Genomic DNA, 22,410 nt, shown 5'->3' with positions numbered 1-22,410 from the left:
CTCTCCAAAGGAAAAGTCATCAGAAAAGAGATACTACTTACTTTGGTTGATGCTTCTAGATAGTGTAGCTAAACCACTATCTAAGTTTGCAGAGCTATCCATCTCTACGTGAAATGTCCTATGTTACAGTGCAGCAGTTGCTGCAATTACACATTTATAAAACTCATGCTGGTAGTGCTAAGGTATTAGAAAAGAAAGTGTTTTATTCATATTAAAAAAAATGGTGCATGCCTGGATTTAATTTTTAAAAGATTTTATAAGGTGATAAATAACGTAATAACCTGAAAGGGTGCTTTTACATATTCATAACTATAAAATTGTTTTACAGTATCTCACAGTATCCCTTGTTACCTTGAAGGCTTTTCAGTATCTTCAAATGGTAAATAAAATTAACACATTCAGTTATACATAGTCAGGTTTACGTGTAAAGTGTATACTCCATTGCACGTGCTTTTAGTAGTGAAGATGACAATAAATTAGAATGTACACTACAGTAATAAACCCATTATTAGTACTTAAGAAATCTCAAATATTTTCAAGTATTGCCTTCTCTGATTTTTTTTCCTTAAGTTCTAGTTGCACAGACCTAATCAGGACCTAATCAGGAATAGCATAGATCAGAATAGACCTTATCAGGAATAGAATTTTTAAGCCTAGAAGAAGTTGGACTCTAATGATGGGGAATATTTAAATGTCACTCAACACTTAACATGAAGTACTCCCAGCCAAGCAAGACTGAGTCATACAATCATGATGAAATTTGTAATCATGTATATGTAGAGGTGTTGTTCAAGTCTCAGAATTATTCAAGTCATCAAAAACCTTGAGAATAACACATCCCTGTCAGTAGAGCATAGGCTTTCCAGTAGGTCACTAAATTGCTTCTGTCTCTTAGTTTATTCCTTAATAAAGTAGTCCTTTTGAAATTTAACTAATTCTTAGAAAGTTCCTCTTTCTTCTGCCACATGAATGTTGGAAATAAGAGCACAGTATTTACTTTCTAACTAGGTAATCTTTTTCTGTTTGCCTGAGTTGACTGCCCTTATAGTCTATCTGTCACAATGACATATGGCACTACATATTAAAATGAAATAGAAGCCGATGTAGACTGGTGAGAGAAATAGTGAGCTAATAAGCAGATGTGTTTGAGGGCACGCTATGGGGAGAGAAGCCTCATCTCCATTTGGTTCTGTGAAAAATAGAATAGTAAAGGGAAAAAAGTCTTTTTTTTTTTTTTAAATTAAGACAAAAGGAAAATTAGAAACTTAAGATGAAAAATGAAGGATACGAAATTCTTAAAAGTTAGGGCATAATGCAGGGAAGTTGGAAATTTGATATTTACTACATTCATGGTATTCTCCATTCTCCCTTACTATAAGGAAAGTGTCACATTGTCTTAGTTACTTAAGAAGTGTCATTACTTCAGAAGTGTCAGTGTTTAACAGGGAATAATACCTATTTTTCGCATGCTGTATGTGACTGTATCATATATCCAACCTCTCAATATTCTGGTATTAGTAACTCTTGAATCGATGTTCCTTTTCCCAGTATTTAGGTGAATAATTTATGTAATTTTTGCCTTTCCAGGTAGTCCACAATACAGTTGTTCCCAATGCACTGGCTGTTGACTGGATTGGGAAGAATCTCTATTGGTCTGATACTGAAAAGAGAATTATTGAGGTGTCTAAACTCAATGGCTTATACCCTACCGTCCTTGTGAACAAAAGAGTGAAGTTTCCTAGAGATCTGGCCTTAGATCCTCAAGCTGGGTATGAAGCAGCCATTTTGCAGTAATCCATATTTAATTCTAATTTTATATTTAAATATTTTTTATGAAAACAGAAGGTAGGAAATACTAATTAGTTTTTTATTATCTACCTTTCAGCTACACTGGATATCAGTAGTCTAAAATGCATTACCAATGCTTACTATATGACCATTACATATAAAATTGGTATAATAGAAAGATGAATGCAGGTACTAAACCATGTTTTGTTATATTTACTACTCTGTAAATGTTTTCTTTTGGTAGGAGGAAAGCAGATATTTCAAAAAATATCCCTATCTTTTTCTAAGAAGTGTGTTACTAAATAACAAAAAGTTCATGTTACGTGGAAGACAATTCTTACATTTTGTTTCATTTATTCACTGAACTGTCTTTTTAGCACTCTTTTCTGTGTTTACTAGTTTCCAAAATGATTTAGGCCGTTCAACTACCACATATTTGAAGACTTTTTTCTGATAGTTTTTGCATGTTAATCGAAGAGTGAAAATGTTTAATCCCGCATAATTTGAAGATAGCTTTTGCCTTTTTTACTCTATAAAATTAAAGTTTTTATTTTCACACAAGTCTAATAACTGGACTGATTAGTTATTAGGATACAAGGGGTTTATTTTAGGAGACTTAGTTTCTGACTTTAGTTTTCAGAAATTTGAAATTATCAATATGCCTGAAAAATTTATTGCAACACCAATGATAAGAAGTGAGAACTTCCTAGTTAGTTTAAGTAGTTTGTTAACTGGTACCTTTAATTGCTAATGTTACTGATTATTGCATTACTTATCATTTATTTGTTAATATAAATCTGTGCTGATATTCTGAGTGCAATTTTGAGCACCACCACCATTTTTTATTTCTTGACTGGTGTGAGAGCTATAGGAACCATGGACTTTTTGTTTTTTCACAGTTATATTATAATTTTAAAAGATTATAATTTTTCCCATAGAATTGATGTGCTTGAGAAAATTAAGCTAATACTATGAGTTTTAAAAAGAAATCATCTTTCCATTAACAAATTTATTTAATATTTGATTTTCATAGAATCACAGAATGGTTGAGGTTGGAATGGACCACTGAAGGTCATCTTGTCCAACCCCAAGAGATACAGGCCCTTTTTACTTTTTTCTGTTTGTTCGTTTGTTTGTTTGTTTGTTTTAAACAGAAACTTTCTAGCCATTTCTATTTGGTCAAAACCAAATCAGCATTAGAGAGACTCAAATAGACCATCTAACCATTTCATGCTGGCATCTAGTTCAGAGGATAGAAGAGGAATGATTTTGTATTCTTGAAACAGAAAATGCATAAAAACATTGAGGTATTTCCTGCTTATGTGACAATATGTGTAAAGTCACAGCCATTGGTCACTGGGTCTATATGGCTCAATATGCAGTTAGTGCCTCGTAAACAGAGGCCTCTCAATTCACCAGTAAACGGTCATCTATATTAACACTATCCACTAAAACGTCAGTGTTCATTTAATTGAAAGTCATTAAAACCTGGTGAATTTCTAACCAAATGTATTCTCTTAAATAAATGTTTATGCTGCATATAATCTTTAAGAAAAATAATACTTCTGAATAGTAATACTTAAATTATTATCTAGTCCCTGAATAAATGAAATAGAGACTATGGAAAGTTTGCCCTATGTCTTTTCAGATCTGAATTCCATATGTAATGCTTTCTGTTTTGTGGAACATGAGGCTACATCTGCATAAATTGGATGAACAAAACTGTGGTAGTTTCTTATAACACTTCTATAGTATCACGCCCAATTAATGATTCTTTTCCATCTCTAAATCCTAAGGCTCAAGTAATCATCTCAAGTGTCAGTGACAGGAGAAAATTGTTGAGTTGGTCTGGACTCTACCTAAACAAAGAAAAACAGTATATTTCCTAGCTAAGAAATGTAACGTATCATCTACTTTACTATTTTTAAGAGAAAAGCCATTTTCTACCAGTTCTTAGAATCAGCATTGAATTTTCTTGTAACTGTAACCTTTCTTCCCTATAAAATTTGGCAGGGAGGATGTAGACATTTGTTAAATGTATTCAAGATACCAATACATGGTATCTCTCTCTGGTTGGCTGGACATCCAGGATGTGTTCCCTGTGTATGCAAAAATCAACTCTACAAAGTTTCTACAGAGAGCCCCAGTCTTCCAGGAAGGTTTAGATATACACAGGCATAATAAACTTATTGTGCTCCTGCTCAGTGCACAGTATGTGAACAGACTTAGCTTTCTGAGGCCAAGCTCTTTTTTTTTTTTAATAAATATATTTATTTGTTTGTTCGTTTACTTTAATATGGAAAGCTGCTGGAAATAAAAACTGTGTTTGCATTTCAAATTCAGAGTTTGAAATAGTATTAATTGTATCTTAGATTTTTTTCTCACAAATGAGAAATGCTAAATCAACTATATTGCTGATGCCATACAATAGTAATGATATGTTTCCAAAGAAAAAGTTTTCTGTTGGAGTCAGTGGAGAAAGTTCCCTTTCTCTACTGCTTATATGGAGCAGGCTCACTGCCAACATATTGCACCTGTGTTTTGTAGGATACCTGTAGCTATTCTTAGGGCCACCATTTTCTCCTGCACACAAATAGTATTCCAGGTGGCTACTAAGAATATGAGCTGCATTTGGGTTTTTCGGAGCCTGTCCAAAACCTGTAGAGTAGAGACATATCAGTTTCCCAGCTGGAAAGATCAGTCCTGAGATTCTAAGTAATGGCATACAACAGTAGCAACATGCATCCACGTACCAAATAATAGGACTTTTTCTTTTGTTTTTAAAAAACATGCTCTGTATTGTGGCTAAATAGCATATTGAGGAGAAAATTGCTACTCAGCTTTCCAACAGTCTTTCTCAGTGCTTTACCTGTTTTTAAGCCCTTCATGTGAGTTACTGTTCTAATGTTTTGGAACTAGTACTTCTTGAAGTGATATAATTTGCTTCGTATTACTATTAACAACAAAACAAGGTTTTGTAATATGTGTGAAAAAAAGTAACTGTAATACAATATTTGTCATAAGTTTAGTAGTGATGCCATTTTTGCAGGATATGAGATTCGCGAAGTCCAATCTGGGCGGTACTTCAAATTCTAAGGTATCAAGACTAAGCAATTTCAATGCAGTTTTTACTAGTCCATAATTAATTCGATGAAATCACATCTAACATGAGAACTCTCCTATTCAAACCCTTTACATTTAGCACGCTCATTTATAGACAGGTCTAGAAAAATCCAAAAATCGATCTGGAAAATGGAAACATTATAGAATAATGACTGATTTGTTCTTGAGGTCAACTAAATAAATTAATTATTTATTGTTATTATTTTTGCATTTCTAAACAAAACAGCTGTTGTATTTTGTTTTATAGATACTTATACTGGATTGATTGCTGTGAGTATCCTCACATTGGCCGTGTTGGTATGGATGGCTCCAGTCAAACAATTGTGATAGAAACACAGATATCTAGACCTATGGCTCTTACAATAGATTATGTCAACCACAGACTGTATTGGGCTGATGAAAATCATATTGAGTTTTCTGACATGGATGGATCTCATAGACATAAAGGTTGGTCAACAGCTTTTTTTTTAATTTGTTTTTTTCTTTTTGATAATTTTTAAATTGAAGGTGCTTTGCATGTTATGTGTAGTTATGTAAAAACTGTTCTTTAAAACATTTTTGCAACCTTTATTGATACATTGTTTCCTTTTTATCAATATTTCAAAAGTTGCTTTTCATATTCCTCTGTTATGAATATGAATAATTTTTAAACATGCAGTAATACATGTCCATGGAAAAAACATCAAATGAAAACAGAAACTCTAGGAACAGACTCAGCAATCAGAGGCTGCCCTCTGTACTCTAGCATATATTCGCAACACATGTTCTTGACCAAGTTACAAAGCCAGTGAAAATTGTCTGTTAAAAGTGGAAGGGATACGTCCTGTGTGCCGTGTGTCAGAATGTGGCTAAAAGCAGCTTTTACTCCAGCCTGAGAAAGCCTGGAAATGCCCATTAGTCTGCTCAGCATGAGTCAATAAGGAGAGCAGTATTGCAAATGTAATTTGGGCCTTTCCTGGTAGATGGGTAAAATAATAACTTTTGAAAGACTTATGTAATGAACTAATCTTTATCCCTCTGTTCTGCTTCTCACCTGACAGATAATTAAAAAGCTAGTATCTTTTATCTATAAAGTGTTTTAAAAAAAAAAGTTTTACACTATGATGAATAGTTCTCATATTCCACATGATGTAATTAAAGATCTTTCACTTTAATTCAAATATATGAAATACTCAGTATCGGCGTGCTGGGGTTTGGGTTTTTTTTGAGATTAAACTGTTACTTGAGCTCCCTTCCACAAGCTTTACCCAAACCTTAGAACTGCTGCTATCCTGGTTAAAACTTCATGCATTTGGGCTTGTTTAGGCTTTTATCTCATACCGGGTGCCTCCAGGTTTTCTCCAAACCACAGTTCATGAAATAACTACTTTATTTACAGATTGAAGCTTTGCTGTGAAATAAAACAAACAAACAAAAGTTTTCTAGCCCTTGTTTTCGTGAATAGTAAGTTATAAATAGATAATGAACAAACAATTCAATGACACTTATTTGAGATGGTAAATTGGAGAGACTACAGCAATAGCTATGAGAGCTGTAAACATTCCCATTAATCTCAGCATTAACTTCCACGGGTTTTGTAACGAACCCAGGACAGTTGTAACCCGCTCGCCTAAGCAGTACTTGCCCAGACATACCCCCGAGTGCCAGCTGGATTCCTGCTGACAGTCTATTTTTCTGACAGATGAAGCAAAGCTCCGTGCTCCTCTTGATGTTATTCCCTGTACTGCTGTCCTGGTATTTTGTTCTCATACAATTATCCTCTTACTCTTCCTTCTGGATCTTTCAAAGGAAAGAAGTAAATAATAGCCATTGTGTCCGTCTTAGCCCTAACCTGACTGCAGTGGTCAAACCTTTCTCAATTTTCTCTTTCAACCTGAAAGTTTCAGAATTTTTCTTTCTCAGAAGACGTCCTTCTATCACTAGATTTCGGAAGCTATCTGCAAAATTCCAGCCATGCTGTCTTTGGTGTTCATTGTGTCCATTATGTCCTTATATCATAAAGAGGTACTATTGTATGAGATAGACTGCAGTGTTCTGTGCTCTGCACTAGATACTTCTAGAGCACAAACAGAACAATCTCAGGCTAATTATTGACATGCTGTATTGTCCTGGTTTCAGCTGGGGTAACCCAGCTGAAACCAGGACATGTATGTTAAACCAAGGAGTGTTTATTCCATGCAATGGGAGTTTACTTGTATTTAGATCTTAGTGTTAACACTTTTTGCAACAAGTATTTTTTTTTTCTTTCTTTCTTACGAATCTTAAAGGTTTTTCAGGAAAAGAGAACATCTGCTGCTTTTCTCTTGTAAAGTTCCTCTGCATTTCAATAGAGAAATGGGCTTTTATAATTATCAAGAGAGTCCTAGTAAGAACTTTGAAAACATGCTAACTAGGCCAGAAATCGTACAGTACTTGGGAGCTCTTCTTGGCGCTAGGGGCAGCAATGACCTTGCTTATCTATTTGAAGTTTAATGCTTGATTATGTAAACTGTCTTTAGAGCTTAGCCAATTTAGCACTGCAGCATTCACAAATGTTATGCACAGTAAATGATTAAGCAAGCATTGAAGCACTAATCTGGCTAAGCACTAAGCTGGTTTACTTCTGTGAGCTTTAAAATAAAACATTTAAGAATTTGTCAGACTTAACAGCTGCTTTTGGTTCCCACTGCCCAGAGGAGATGCAAGCTTTGCAGTTCCCTAGGTATCTGATTGCCTCATGCAGGTTTTCCTATCCTGCAGAGCCCTTAAAACCCAGAGGTGCCTACCATTTTCCCATTTCACTCTTTGAAGATGAGAATTTCAGTATAATGAAACTAAAAGTGGAATCTGATAGTCCAGTTCAGGAAGTACAGAAGCTTCTCTGAGCCGAGATTAGTGCTTAACTGTGTTGAGTTCTTTGATGTTTTATACTGTAAAAACAAAAGTTGAGCACTTTGTTGCTTCATCTTACAGGGGCATGAAAATTAAGCAATGAAAAAGTGTTGAACCTTAAATGAATTAAGTATTCATAAATGACTTCTTTAGCTGTAATATAGTTAACTGAGAGAAACTTTCCTATAGTATCTCAATTTGAAAAAAACCTTTTCTTCAGAATTGGCTTCTGCCTGAGTGTTTACAAACCTCAGAATTGGTGTACATATATGCAAGTTTTAAAGTATCAAGTATAAGGTTTTTGGAGATTATAACCTTTTTTTCATTTTTAGCACCTGTAATTTCAAAAATTGCTAATTGTAAGGGCTTTGTAGGTAGAAAGTGAGTATTTGTGTCTAATTCTGAACACTGCCACCAGAGTTTTATAACAGAGTAAATCCAGTTATTTATGAAATTGTCCTAATGTAAAAGTAATCTAAGAGATTACAGAAACCAATTCCTTCCAGATTTATACTGCAGTTTTCATAGCTCAAAAATTAGAGAAGTCTGAAAAGAGGGTTTCTCACAGCAGATGAGAAATAAAAAGTAATTCTGATATTGCAACAATTTTTTCCTAACTTTTGAGGAGTCTATAGAATTACTCATTATAGCCACATCTGATAGCACAAACTGATAATTGCTTCACCTCCACTATTGCATTCTAGATTCAGTTTTCATAATTGTTCAGCTAAAATTCTCCAATTCGTATGTCTTCCTAAATCTGATTATTTTATTTTATTGTATTCTATCTCTTTTAAAGGATAATATTCAGGAAAAATACACAGATTCTGCTATATTAAAGGCAATTCACACAGTTACATTACTCTAAGGTTCCACAGTCTCCAGTTTATGGAGCCCAGTTTATGAAGATTGTCAACAGGTTGGTTTCTGTATCTTCCACTGTTCTTGTGATAATATGCCCAAATTTGATTAGATTATAAACTTCTGAAAATAATTTTTCTACGTACTCATTAAAAACTTAGCAGACATTCACTGTATATTCTCTGTATGAGCTGGACATGCGCCATCACAAATTTTAAAGGATGGGCATTACTTTCCATGCAGTTGTTTCTGTCAGAAAGCAACCCGAACAGGGAACATGAAATACAGTGTTTCTTGTGTCACAAGGTCTCCCCCTCTTCGTATCAAAGCAATCAAAAATAAGAAGTTTTTGATGAAGGAGGTTGCAGAGTGTTGAACAGCTCCTATGGTTTTGGTAGAAGATAAATGAGATAGACGGAAGGGGCTTAGCAGTTCATGTACTCATAGTTGGATGATGGCAGGAGACAATCCGGGCAGGAGCATGGAGAGGCAAAGATGAAGGAAGCAATAGCTTGCAGGGCGGAGTGGGGATGAATATTGAAACCAGCAGCAAGACACGACTCTAAGGTGTAGGGGCTGGTAGGCATGTAAATGGTCTCTGTAAACCTGAAAAATAATTAAAGAATCTTTGAAACTCATTAGCACACTGTGAGTTGTTCTACTCGAATAGTGACTTGTATATATTTGAGAATAATCACTGCTGTGACGTACTGCTGCGGCGTAACTGGCATATGAACAACTGCTCACAGTGAAATTAAAAAGGCAATAAAACATTTTAAAGTGGGACAACAAAATATTTCAGTCCTAGATTTGATCAACTGATTTTATAGGCAGATTTTTGAAAATTTATTCATCTCTTCTCATGGTATCATTATAAGTCATATGTAATAGCTTTAATGCCACAGATACATTTGTGCCTTAAGATGTTTAGATTTAAGTCTAAATTTCCTGCTTCTTTTGTGATAGTAGTTTTGGGATGTATAACAATTTTTATTTGAGTTTATTATGCTGAAATATTCTCAGTTTTCACTATTTCAATTACATTTTTTGACTGGCAAAATATCTTACCACTTAATGCTAGGAGTTGTATCTTCTAGTATGTATGGATATGTGATGTATATCACCAGTATGGTGTGTGATGTATATATTACATTTGCAGAAAGAAATATGTACGCATGCACATGTTGTTATTAAAAATATCAGTAATAACATCCTAAAAGTGTATTCATAGTTTTTGTTTTTTTCCTGTGAAACATGGCTTCAGTTACTGGAATTAATGTATATATTCTATGAATAATGTTTTTTTCTGTTCATTGAGTTTGACAGGTTTGGTTTTTTAAACAAAGTGTCAATTTAATAAAAGTAATAGTGATTATAAAATATCTCATCTTTTAAAAAAAAAATCAGTGTTTTAGTGTATCGTACTTAAATTTAATTACATCTGTCAAAATTACGTACTTTTTCACAAGCTTAATAGACATAATCTTATTGTCATTGTTCATTATTAATTTCATTGTCTAAGCACTTCAAATTCTTTATCAAAAGGAGCAAGTACCAGGAGTAAGTACTATACAGAAGTAAAAAAGCATTGACTGTGTCCTGAGGAGGTTACAAGTTGAATGTAAAATGAGACAAAAATGGTTACAAGGGAGTTCAAATGGAAAGAGGACAGTATGGGCCAGTAATTGCAGCACAAGAGAAGATCAGCAATTTTCGAGTTTATTTGTTTTTGTATGTATAATGGCTATTTTCTTATTAAGTGTTGTTCTTCCTTGATGTAGTTTGTCTGTGCAGCATTCTTAATTATTCCTAAGAGTTTATCACTGGTTCCATTTGTGTCAAGATGTCAGTAGGCTTTTTATTTTTATTTTATTGCAGTTCAGAAAATCAAGAGTTTCAGAGAGTGGAATGCAAAATAATGTAGCCTGGTTTTTGAGGTTTGATCACCAATGTAAATTTTCTGTCTTTGGGTGCCAAAATTCTTAAACAGAAACTGCTCTAATGCCATGGTGGGGCAAGAAGGTCACTTAAAATGTTGCTTAACAACAATTAATTACCTTTAGCTGTTACTTACCAGCACTGGAACTCTAGCTGGGTGGATGCAGCTTTGGGAGGAGCATGACAGGAATCTTTCACCCCTTCTCTTCTTGTAGACTTTGCACAAGGTCATGGCAGGGTTGCAGTCCCTTCTTTTTGGAAAGGGAAGGGACAGATCTCTTTCTAGCTCCGAAGTGAAGTGATCAGCCAGCTTCAGCTTGAACAGGAGCCGAATGCCAAAGAAAATCTAACCTTGGTGGACATGATAGAGTACAGATATTTTTGTAGTGTTTCTTGGTTAGAAGAAGTCAGCATTTGTCCTTTTTAAGTACACTTTTTCTTGGCACATGGATTTTACCAGCTGACAATGAGATCTTTTTGTTGTTGTTGTTGTTTTTCATTTTATTTAGAGTATTTGCTTTTACTTTTGGAAATACTTGTGTTTCAATAACAGCTGAGTGAGACTGGGCTTCACTTCTTCTGTATGGCTTCTTCAGTAAGCATATTTTGTAGTTAAGAAATCCTAGACGGCATGATTTTCACCCCTGAAATCAAATGAATGTTTTTTATGCTTAAGTAGAGGTACTCAGAAAATATAAGGGACACAGAGTTCACACAAGAGAAGAGTAGACGTTTTTATCACAGATATGACTTACAGCATATGAATTTATATTCTTGGATCAAAATTAGTACAAAATGCAGGAGGGAGAGGGACGTACATTTTAAGTCTGTGCATGCTTCTCATATGTCTACATAATCGTGTTCCCTCTTACGGAGATATGTGGCTCTTCTTCCCTTACATTCACGCAGCACTTTATCTCCCTTTAGTATGTTATCTATGGTCACTTTTATTTGTCTTCAAGTATCTAATAATTTTTCTTTTCCACTGCTTCTGATCTGTTGCAAGCCTCGCCTTTTTTCCCTTTTACTACCCCCTGTATTTCTTCCTCCTATTTTCTGCAGCTTTCTGATAGGCCTGTGCATTCCTTCTCTTTTCTACCTTCTCTTTCTTATCACATTTCTCATCTTCCTCTTGTTTGGTCAAGCACTGTTTGGGATTAGCATTCGGTGTAAGAGAATCCATGATTTATGTATAAAATGAAACCCCAGTAGAGAACTAGAGGTGGCAGTAGAAGGTCTGTTAGAAAAGGAGGGATTGCAAGGGACTCGCTCATCTCTGGTAGGGGGAGGTTGTGATAGGAAAAGGAATCACAAAAGCAAATTTCAGGTGCAATTTTTCCTCAGAAATTACTTAGGGTGGTGATTTTGCATTCCATGTTTTTTGTCCCTCATAATTGTTGAGTAAGTTGTTGAATATGCCCCCATAATGCATTTTATTACACAAATAAGAAGAGCAGGGTCTTGAAAATCAAAGTAAGTATCAGTTTGAATTAATAAGATTCTGTTGCTGGCACAAAGTGTAGCATTTTTTACTCATATATGGTACATGGTGTATGTTGCAGTATATGAAAACTGGCATGTATGTTCTGAGATGTACTGTATCATAAGCTGTAAGAAACTTGAGTCACTGAAATAACTATTTGGGACTCAATGGAAGCAGTCAGCTGAGTAATACTGTTCAGGTAAGGATTTATGAAAGGGGCTAAAGACACTTCTCGCCTCTTCCCTTACGCCATAGCAGCTGTCCAGTGTGCCCATCCATGATGATGGAGCCTGAGTCCTATGGCGATAGGGCAGTTATCCCTTTTCTGACTGAACTGCACTTCAGTTACACTTGCTGAGATTTCTTCATCTGAGAGAAAAGAAGAGTAATAAGCATGGGTTACAAGGGATTATTTAAGGATTTGATGCTCTAACAGTGAGGGGAAAAAAGCACGTGTAGTAAGTACTGGTCTAGTAAAATACTTACGGACTGCTAGAGCTGTATCCAGTGGATTATTGGTTTGCAGGTGGGGTGTTTTATTAGTTATTTTTGCTGAATGTTTTGAGATACGAATTGGGCTTCAGCTTACTTAATTTTGGAAGCTTTCATAGAGGCCATAGGGTGACATTGTTATGAGAAACCTTAAAAAAAAACAAACAAAAAACAAACTACTGAATACATAGGTAATTCTAGAAAGTAGTTAATACTAAGTGAATGCAATTCTCATGGCTCTGTGTTAAAATATGACTATTTAAATTCTCCATGAATTTGCTGGTCAAGATCTGACCCTTATGTTGAAGTCATGTAATTTTTGTGTTTAACAGAATATATTACTTTCTTACTAATGGATTGTCAGGTAGACATCTTGATTAAATGTTTTCAAATAGGTGATGCAGGGGAAGCAGAGGTACTTACCAGTTATGACTAACCTGGCTTTACTTTGAATTTGCAGAAAGTAGTCTGTTTTCATAGTACTTGCCAAAGAAAGGAGAGCAATTAGTCTTGCTTCCCTGTTTAAAGCTGTGATTCACACCGTAATGTATGCTGTGAGGTTAGTAATTAGTATTGCAACATATAACTAACGTAAGTCATTTATGAAGAGGTAGATCGGTAATGCAGCTAAGGTTCTCTTGAAGTGAAGGGAACACTGAAGAAAGTAAGTGAGTTTCTTCTACTGCATACTTTTATGATAAATCAATAGCTGTCACCACCTGAAATTTTGGAAAGCTTGAAACACTGATGTCCTCAAAGGCAAAGAATAAAGAGCATGAGAGACTATTTTACTGTTCCATCAGAAAATAAGATGTAAAAATTCCCTCACAGTTTTGTGTTCTTTTTTTTTGGTCATTCATAGTTGATGTGGACCGTAGATTTTATAACCTATTACATGTCAACAGTTCTGATGTTCCATTGTTTATAATATACTAAAAGTTAAAGAAAAATAATATTCAGCTATAATAGGACTATTCCTTAAACAGTAAAGTAAATCAGAATTAGCTGCCATTGAATGCCTGTTTTCAGAAACTTCTTTCAGTCTTTACAGATGTATCAACTGCAAGAGAATGCATTGAGTTTTATGGTCAGCTTAGAAGAATTTTTATAAGAGGTTTTATATTATGTAATTATTATTAATTCTTATTTTATAAGAATTTTTATATTTTTATGGTCAGCTTAGAATTTTCGTAAGAGATATTTGTATCCAGTGATACTATACTTATTTTCTGTGTGTTTTACTTTACGTAGATTTTTGTTTACATTTATTTATTTGTACTATTTTATTTAACACAGTCCATTCATTGCTTCCTTGATTGATTTTTTTTTTTAATTATTTCCTCTAAGTTTCATAGTCACAAAAGAATACATATAGCTTTTACAGCTATAAATGGTGCAAGCTTCTGAAAGAATTTTGGTCAAGTTTGTGTTGAACATTATTTAATGAAAAGTTGACTTTAACGCAGAAGCCCATTAAACTTATAAAGTTACTCAGAAATAAGAAATAGTGGCAGGACAAACTACAACCCTAATCTGTGAGTGTTTAAACCATTGACAGTTTCACCTTTTGACCAATATGTGGTAATAATGGAAAATCCAGTTTTTAGAAACAGATATACTCTGTCATACTTCTTTTAAAGAACATAAAAAAGAGAGTATAGTATTTGTTACATTGTGTTTGATATTGTGGTTTTGTTTTTAAGACAATTGGAAGATTTAACCTTTTAAACCTGGTGCTTGCAAATTGGCTTTAAAAAAAAAAATCAAAGAAAAATATACCTGAGTCAATGAACAGTTTTCTGAAATGCAGTGCTCTAACTGCAGTATTTATCATTTTACGCCACCCATTTAACTTAGCTTCCCTATTAATAAGGTGTGATGAGACAATTTAGACAGTATGTGTTACTCTTGTGAATCTTCTTTAGTTCATGAATATAAAGTTTCATCTGGATTCGGATGTATGCATAATCCATTGAAACTAGGATAAATTGTATGGCAACCCACAAACATACACAGAAACAAAAGTAAGCATTTACTCATACATCTATACTCAGGATATGGTGTTTACTTGTAATTCCTGGTTGGCCAAAATGAGAATGACTGCTAGATGTATTTTTCATTGGTGGGGAATAGTAAAGACGATGAAATCAAAAGAATTTTCCTATGTAAATCCTCTTCAAGTGCATTAAGGCTTTTACATGCCCATTTATTCTGATTTTAATCTTAACTGTGATCAGAATAAGAGAAAACAGACAACGAAAAAAGCACATTTGTTTTATTTAGAAAGACTGGAGTGATACCTTTGACATCTTTAATTTGATGTCAAAAGTAGCAGCGAGGGTCATAATTTATACGAACAAATATTTTTCCAGAACTCAAGCGAAAATAAAATAAATAGCTTTATGGATAGCTTCAGGGTTTCACTCAGAGTAGCAGTTTCTGTTGTTCCTTCCTGCTTGTTCTCTCAGCCTGGTTTGTATTTCTCATTAGAAACTGCCCTTTTAAGATCAGTGGGGAATCTTCTGCAGTTTTGCAGATGTACCTAAAATTCCTGCTTGTCTTTTAATTTTTGTACTGTGGCACAATCATATGACTTAGAAGTTACAAGAAAACTTTCAATAGCAAATGTTTATAATCTACCTAAAATAAAAAGTGCTGAGTTTAATATACCTACGTCTCGGTATATAAAGATAGCACAATGAATTGTGCCCAGATGTACTCAAAATCCTGTGGTAAATATAATAGCAAAATAAAGCAACTGAGTGACTTAAATTCAATGAAGTAACTAACTGGGGAGAGCGGCAACAGAGGTGTGGTGGGTTGGCCCTGGCTGGACGCCAGGTGCCCACCACAGCCGCTCTGTCACTCCCCTCCTCAGCTGGACAGGGGAGAGAAAATAGAACGAAAGGCTCGTGGGTCGAGATAAGGACAGGGAGAGATCACTCAGCAATTACCGTCACGGGCAAAACAGACTCCACTTGGGGAAAAAAGTAATTTAATTTATTACTAGTCAAAGCAGAGTAGGATAATGAGAAATACAACCAAATCTTAAAAAAACACCTTCCCCCCCCCCCTCCCTTCTTCCCGGGCTTAACTTCGCTCCGAATTCTCTACCTCCTCCCCCACAGCGGCGCAGGGGGACGGGGAATGGGGGTTGCAGTCAGTTCATCACACGTTGTCTCTGCCGCTCCTTCCTCCTCAGGGGGACGACTCCTCACACTCTGCCCCTGCTCCAGCGTGGGGTCCCTCCCACGGGAGACAGTCCTCCACGAGTTTCTCCAACGTGAGTCCTTCCCACGGGCTGCAGTTCTTCCCGAACTGCTCCAGCGTGGGTCCCTTCCACGGGGTGCAGTCCTTCAGGAACAGACTGCTCCAGCGTGGGTCCCCCGTGGGGTCACAAGCCCTGCCAGCAAACCTGCTCCAGCCTGGGCTCCTCTCTCCACGGGGCCACAGGTCCTGCCAGGAGCCTGCTCCAGCGTGGGCTTCCCACGGGGCCACAGCCTCCTTCGGGCATCCCCCTGCTCCGGCGTGGGGTCCTCCAGGGGCTGCAGGTGGAGATCTGCTCCCCCGTGGACCTCCATGGGCTGCAGGGGGACAGCCTGCCTCACCATGGTCTTCCCCAGGGGCTGCAGGGGAATCTCTGCTCCGGCGCCTGGAGCACCTCCTCCCCCTCCTTCTTCCCTGACCTGGGTGTCTGCAGAGTTGTTTCTCTCACATATTCTCACTCCCCTCTCCAGCTGCAATTGTGCGGGGGTTTTTTTCCCCCCTTCTCGAATCTGTTACCCCAGAGGCGCTACCACCGTCGCTGATGGGCTCAGCCTTGGCCAGCAGCGGGTCCATCTTGGAGCCGGCTGGCATTGACTTTATTGGACATAGGGGAAGCTTCTAGCAGCTTCTCACAGAAGCCACCCCTGTAGCCCCCCTGCTACCAAAACCTTGCCATGCAAACCCAATACAAGAGGAAGTCTGAGAGAATTCAGTTTTTCAGGGATCTGCTGAAATATTGGATAGTGATGGAAACCAAAAGGTGTTTCTTTTACAGAGCATGCCTGTACACAGATTTTGATGAACTAATAATTCTGAAATAATTCAGAATTATAATTTCCTTTTTCCAAATGACATGAATGTGTAAATTCTATGCTTCCTTAATTAATTGCAGTAATCTGGCAGTAAGCATGTGATATGATAATTAGTATTCCCAATTAATAATGATGCTAAAGCATTTTAAAGATCATTCACTTTTTAAAATTAAGATTAGAGATACATGCCTTTTCTGGAACAGTATTAAGTTGAATTCCTCATTATCAAAGATGTATGCAGAGCTTAAGGAATCTCTCCAGAAGGTTCAAGGAGAATCACCCATGTTAAGCAAAAGAACATAAAAAAACAGGTAATGACTGGGATTTGACTGCTGAGGCTCAGTTGTGGCTAGGTGCTGGGTTCGCTTCACTGTTGGCAGTACTAGAGATCCCCTCACACTCCATACTACATCTAGGGTGACGCCGGGTAGTATTGTCTAGTCTACAGCTTATTTTCCCCACCGAGGGAATTATTTAGTTCACTGCAGAGCAGAGTGGGGATAAAATTAATATGGAAGTAGTTGATCTAATTAGGTGATAATACATATAGGTCTTCCAGTGGACAGACAAACCTTGCTCGAGCCTTTGGGTGTTTTCCCAAATCTAGGAGGTTTTTCTTGCAATTTATTCTGATAAATCCAGTGGTGAGAAGACAAGGAAAAATAGGAAAGAGGAAAAAGAATCAATATAATGGAAATACTTGTACTTACAGTTTCTGTATTCTTGTTTTGTTGCACTTCATTTGTTACTTTAGCGGCAAAACTAAAAGTAATGGTACTTCAAGAATTCTTCACTTCCTTGCTCAGAGGAACAGGACAGCAACAATTGCCATGGGGAGTGATTCACTTCTTGTTCTTCTCACAATGTGATTCTACAAATAAGGGAAATTATAAGAACTTTTCCTGCGGGTACTATGCTATGTAAGGAATCATGCCAAAATTACCTATGTAATAAGTGCCAAAATTAAGATTTCTTTGCACTTTGACTAATTTCTTAGAAATGTTATGAAGCTCTTTAAAAGAGTATCATACTGTTAATTCAGTATGATGGCTATGGTATACGTAAACATACAAGAAGGGAAAATAATTTCAGGTCTAAGAAGTGAGGTTTCCTTGACCGGAAGGCAACATACCCTACACTGGCGTTCACTGTCGGCAAGACTATTGTATACGAAATTGAATTTGCTAAGTTGTCATTCCATATACACGGTATTAGTCATCAGTTGGCAGTGAACTATGAAATGTTCCAACTGGAATATGAGATTTGCCAACTCTATTTAAGCACATTCCAGGTAAAAAGATGAAGCTATTTTCATCTAAGAAAACAAGGTAAAGGTGTTATGGATATGCTGGTTAAAAATGGCAAACTCAGCTGCTCTGGTCTGCCTTTTCAGCTCTATCAGTAATGAGAGTGATTCAGCGACAGAAGATTATAATTTACAAATTGACCATTGTGGTCAGATATTCTCCTGTGACATTTATGATTACAGCTACATACACTAAAAGAAAAAAAAAAAGCAGAGTCCAGTTTATGTTTACCAAGAACAAATAGTTCAAGATTAAAGAGTAGACAGTAGGATAAAGAATGCTCCAAAGCTTTTTCTCCCTTCTGTCCTTCCATCCTTTTTAAAATCGCGTTGGCTCATAATTTTGTGATATTGTAACAATGGGGTATAATAATCACTTTTTAATTTTTTTTAAATTGTATGGTTGGTTATGCTAGGAATAAGCAATAAGCCCTCTTACTGCTATGTTTATTTTAATGCAAAACTTCCCCCCCAAACCCATCAGTATATTTTGCCAAAATGAAACACTATTAATTGTCTTAAAGGGTGTTAAACACAGTGCATCTGGAGATGTATACCTTATGTTTTGGACGTTTTCTAATAACTTTTATTCCCCTAAAACAGCAAATGAATATGTGCCTTCTGTAAGGAGTAGGTTAAGTTATATTTATGTTCTGTACTGCTTTAAAGCTTAAGATGTCATTGGTTTAGAATCTGGAGGTGATTTTTGTTAACTGAAATTCTTTCATTTCCTTAACACTGATTGGGCCAACTAATTCTAAGCAAGCAGAGCTTGTACCCCATCCATCTTTATCGTAACTGGTAATAAAGAACCCTCTAGGCTTGACATATTGTCATGACAATTATTCTCAAGACATTATATAGCAGTTGTATCTGTCAACCCATGCAGTATGGAATATTTTAACTGGCAGTCTTCCAAGAGTGAACATTAATCTTAGCATCTCTTCTTACAGTCCCTAATCAAGATATTCCAGGGGTGATTGCACTAACGTTGTTTGAAGACTACATCTACTGGACAGATGGGAAAACCAAATCACTCAGCCGTGCCCACAAAACCTCTGGATCAGACAGACTGTCACTGATAAACTCATGGCATACCATAACAGACATCCAGGTGTATCATTCTTATAGGCAACCTGATGGTAACTATTCTGTCTATGCTTTCCGTACAGCACATTGATGTATTTCACTTTGTAGCCAGTTGCTGAGTTAATGGAAGCTCGTTTATCTGCAGTGATTTATTTTTATTTCTGTTTTGTTTCAAATTGTGGAAGTTTTCAAATTAGCATTTTTAAACATAAATCTGTGATTAATGTTGTAAGTATGTCTGGTATTAAATAAATGTGATATATCTTGTTCAGTGGCGAGATACCAATTTGGGTGCTTAAAAATTAACCCAGATACTGACTGGAAGTACAGACTGTTGAGTTGCATTACAGCACGAGTTACCAGTTATCAAGATGGCAACAGTGTGTTATGAAAACATTTAACATTATTTGAAAAGCAAGAGAGTCTTACTAATACAGAAGAATACTGGTATTTAGAAACTTGTTGGACTGCGGGAATGTCAGAGAATGTAGGCGTTACAATTGTGTCTGATCTCCTGATGTCCCTGTATTTGAATTGTAACTGAATACAATTTGGCACTTGACCTAGATAAGCTAATTTTTTGTCTCATTATAAAAAAAACCCTAGTGCTTTTTTCTTCCTCTCATTCTTTCCGTATTGATTCTACATCCATAGTAATAATTAATTTTTGCATACCACAGAGAATAGCTTAAAGGCAAAAGGAAAAGATTGCCTCTTGTGGGTTTTTGATTTGAGACGTTCCGTTGTAAAAATAGTATGTGTAATACATGTTTCTTCCTCTGTAAAGCAGATACTCTGAAGTACACTGAAATAATAGACTTTGATATTCTTTTCCTATTCTGTCCACAGTGTCTAAACATCTGTGTACACTAAACAATGGTGGTTGCAGTCATTTATGCCTTCTAGCCCCTGACAAGATGTATACTTGTGCCTGTCCCACTAACTTTTACCTTGCTGCGGATAACAAGACATGCTTATCGAACTGCACTGCCAGTCAGGTAAGTGCATGTGCATGGGGGAAGAGGGAGTGGGGATTGTATTTTACTGTGTTTCCACCTGCTTTTAAATGATGAATGCTGGTGCCCATGAAATGTGGAAGCATCAGTCAAAGGAGCTGAAGACTAGGTAACACATGGGTGCATTTAAAGCGTTTCATCCTCAAGGCTATTAGATGAAAATAGATTTGCAAATGCCTTTTTTCCAGAGAATGCAGAACTTGTTCCCTTTCAAATGTGGATGTTTCTGCCAGTCACTAGAACAAATACAGCTACTATACCCATAAAAATTGCTTTGAAAAAACATTTGTATAAAATATGAAACATAAAAATACAAAGTGTCTATAACAATGATACAAAGTGTATATAACAATGATTTGGGAGTATTCATGCATGAACAAACTTTACATTAATACAGGAAAACAAACTCAGACCAGTTAGCTAGGTAGGTAAACGTTAGGGTTACACTAAAAACAATGCAGTAACTGAAATGGAAATGGTAGACCATGCAATTAATTAACAATTGCATCAATTAAAACATTGAATTCTTTATGGGAGGTGGATTCCCTAGTACTTGAAATAAATATTTGATGATTTTTTTTCTTAAAATATAAGGTAGATTAAGTAGAACATATTGATTTGTTATAAAAGAACCATTTTGATAAAAGTCTTTGGACTGTTCTACCCAGACAATTAATTGGTTGATTGTAATAGTAGATATGGCCTTTAAAATCTTTCTAGTAGTCCAGCTTTTCTGGTAGTCCACTTCTATTATATGTATGCTAATGATCTCTTATAACGTTCTACATCATGATGTATTTCGTCTGTACTCATTAAGGAAAGGGTTTTGCTCTTAATTTTTAGGGAACAGTGGTCACGTTAATAAATGATGCACAGTTTCGTTCAAGTAATATTGTTATTTAAGAAACTTTCCCACTGTCTTCCTCTGTTCTGTTAAGGTAGTGTTTGGTGTGATTTTATTATGTTCATCGTATCCTTTCTGTTTAGATTGGCTGCTTGTAACTTCCCATTAAGTGATGAACAAAAAGAAAGTGTAAAACACTTGTAAAATGAGAAATTTCTTACCTATTTTTCCCCCATATCTAGCTTCTCAAATTTGTTTGGTTAAAAAAACCAGCTCTTTTTTTCTTTTTTCTTTTTTAAAATTTTCTTTAAATGGCACTGGAAGCTTATTTCACAGTGAATTTATATGCTAACAGTTGATTGAATGGCTCCATTCCTTTCTAAATAATTCATTGATAGTCTGAATTGAAGGATAGCATCACATCTTGGATCCTCCAGGAGCAATATTTTAGCACTTGTGGATTCCATAGGAGGGAGAGCAGGGTTAAATACGTGAAGCTGCTTCAGACAGACAGTTACAAGTTGACACTGGTTATTAGTCATTTTCCTCCAATTTTGAAATCTGTTTACTGTTTGATAATTTGTCAATCTGATGGCATCAGATGCAGAGATCAGTGGCAAGAATATACTTTGCTACTTAAGATTTTCAGATGATGCTGTAAAATCATAGCTGTTCCTATGAGGTAATTGGTCTTGACAACACACCCACTGTTAGCTGTTTCTGATGAAAAGGAGTTGGATGGCTGACTCGCTCGTCTTGCACATCTACAGACTTTCAGGTGTCTTTTGATGGCTAATCTGACGTGAGAAATTGTTTAATACAAACCGCATCAGACTCTAGAACACCAAAACTCAGTCCGTTCCAGGCCGTTCCAGGCATACACATATGACTCTGGCCCCTGATTTTGCAAAGCGTCTGACTCCCCCGTTTAGAAGGGAATGCAAGCATTTTCATGCAGAGCATAATAGCATCTAAGAGTTAGTACCCATTTCCTGGAATTAAATTCATGATGTCATTTTAACAGCCTGAAGTCCCTTGTGGTGAGCAGAGCGACGCTGGCACCTTAAAACAGTTAAGCAACAGGAAGGCTACGCTAGCAAGTAGAAAATACTAAGAATGAGAATTGTCTGAGTTTCTGTTTGTCTCCTACATTTGGAGGCCTTCTGCTGAGCTACTCTGAGATGCATACCTTTGTGGAACAGTTTAACAGTTTAGAGTAGCTGCCTTTCAAACCCAACCTGTTATATAGTGTGTCCCTCAACGTGGTACAAGAATAATGTAGCTCCAACTATAGGTCCTACTACATAAATGGCCATGAAACCCTAAATTCACTTGGCAGAAAAGATAAAACTGAGCTAATGCACCGAATTTAATATACCTTTTAAATACAGCTTTATTGAATAATCAATGATTTTAAAAATGTGAAGAAATTAAAAAATCATGCCTAGTCACAGAAAATAAAATGTCTTGCACTTCTGAACCTGTTGGTTTCCTTCCTTTCTGTGCTCATACAGACACCA

General features: G+C 36.1%; 1 protein-coding gene across 1 annotated transcript in view; it reads left to right on the top strand.

The window, feature by feature from the left end:
* LRP1B (LDL receptor related protein 1B) overlaps positions 1–22,410 on the top strand; it is a 749,866-nt gene that overhangs the window by 637,491 nt on the left and 89,965 nt on the right. The window contains exons 59-62 of the mRNA XM_050899978.1: positions 1,588–1,769; positions 5,159–5,358; positions 18,895–19,083; positions 19,880–20,028. Of these exons, the coding sequence (XP_050755935.1) occupies positions 1,588–1,769; positions 5,159–5,358; positions 18,895–19,083; positions 19,880–20,028 (720 nt within the window). The remainder of the gene's footprint in view (positions 1–1,587; positions 1,770–5,158; positions 5,359–18,894; positions 19,084–19,879; positions 20,029–22,410) is intronic.

The sequence above is a fragment of the Gymnogyps californianus genome, chromosome 7, assembly GCF_018139145.2.
Source record: "Gymnogyps californianus isolate 813 chromosome 7, ASM1813914v2, whole genome shotgun sequence".
NCBI lineage: Eukaryota > Metazoa > Chordata > Aves > Accipitriformes > Cathartidae > Gymnogyps > Gymnogyps californianus.
This window is presented reverse-complemented; position numbering and strand designations above follow the sequence as displayed.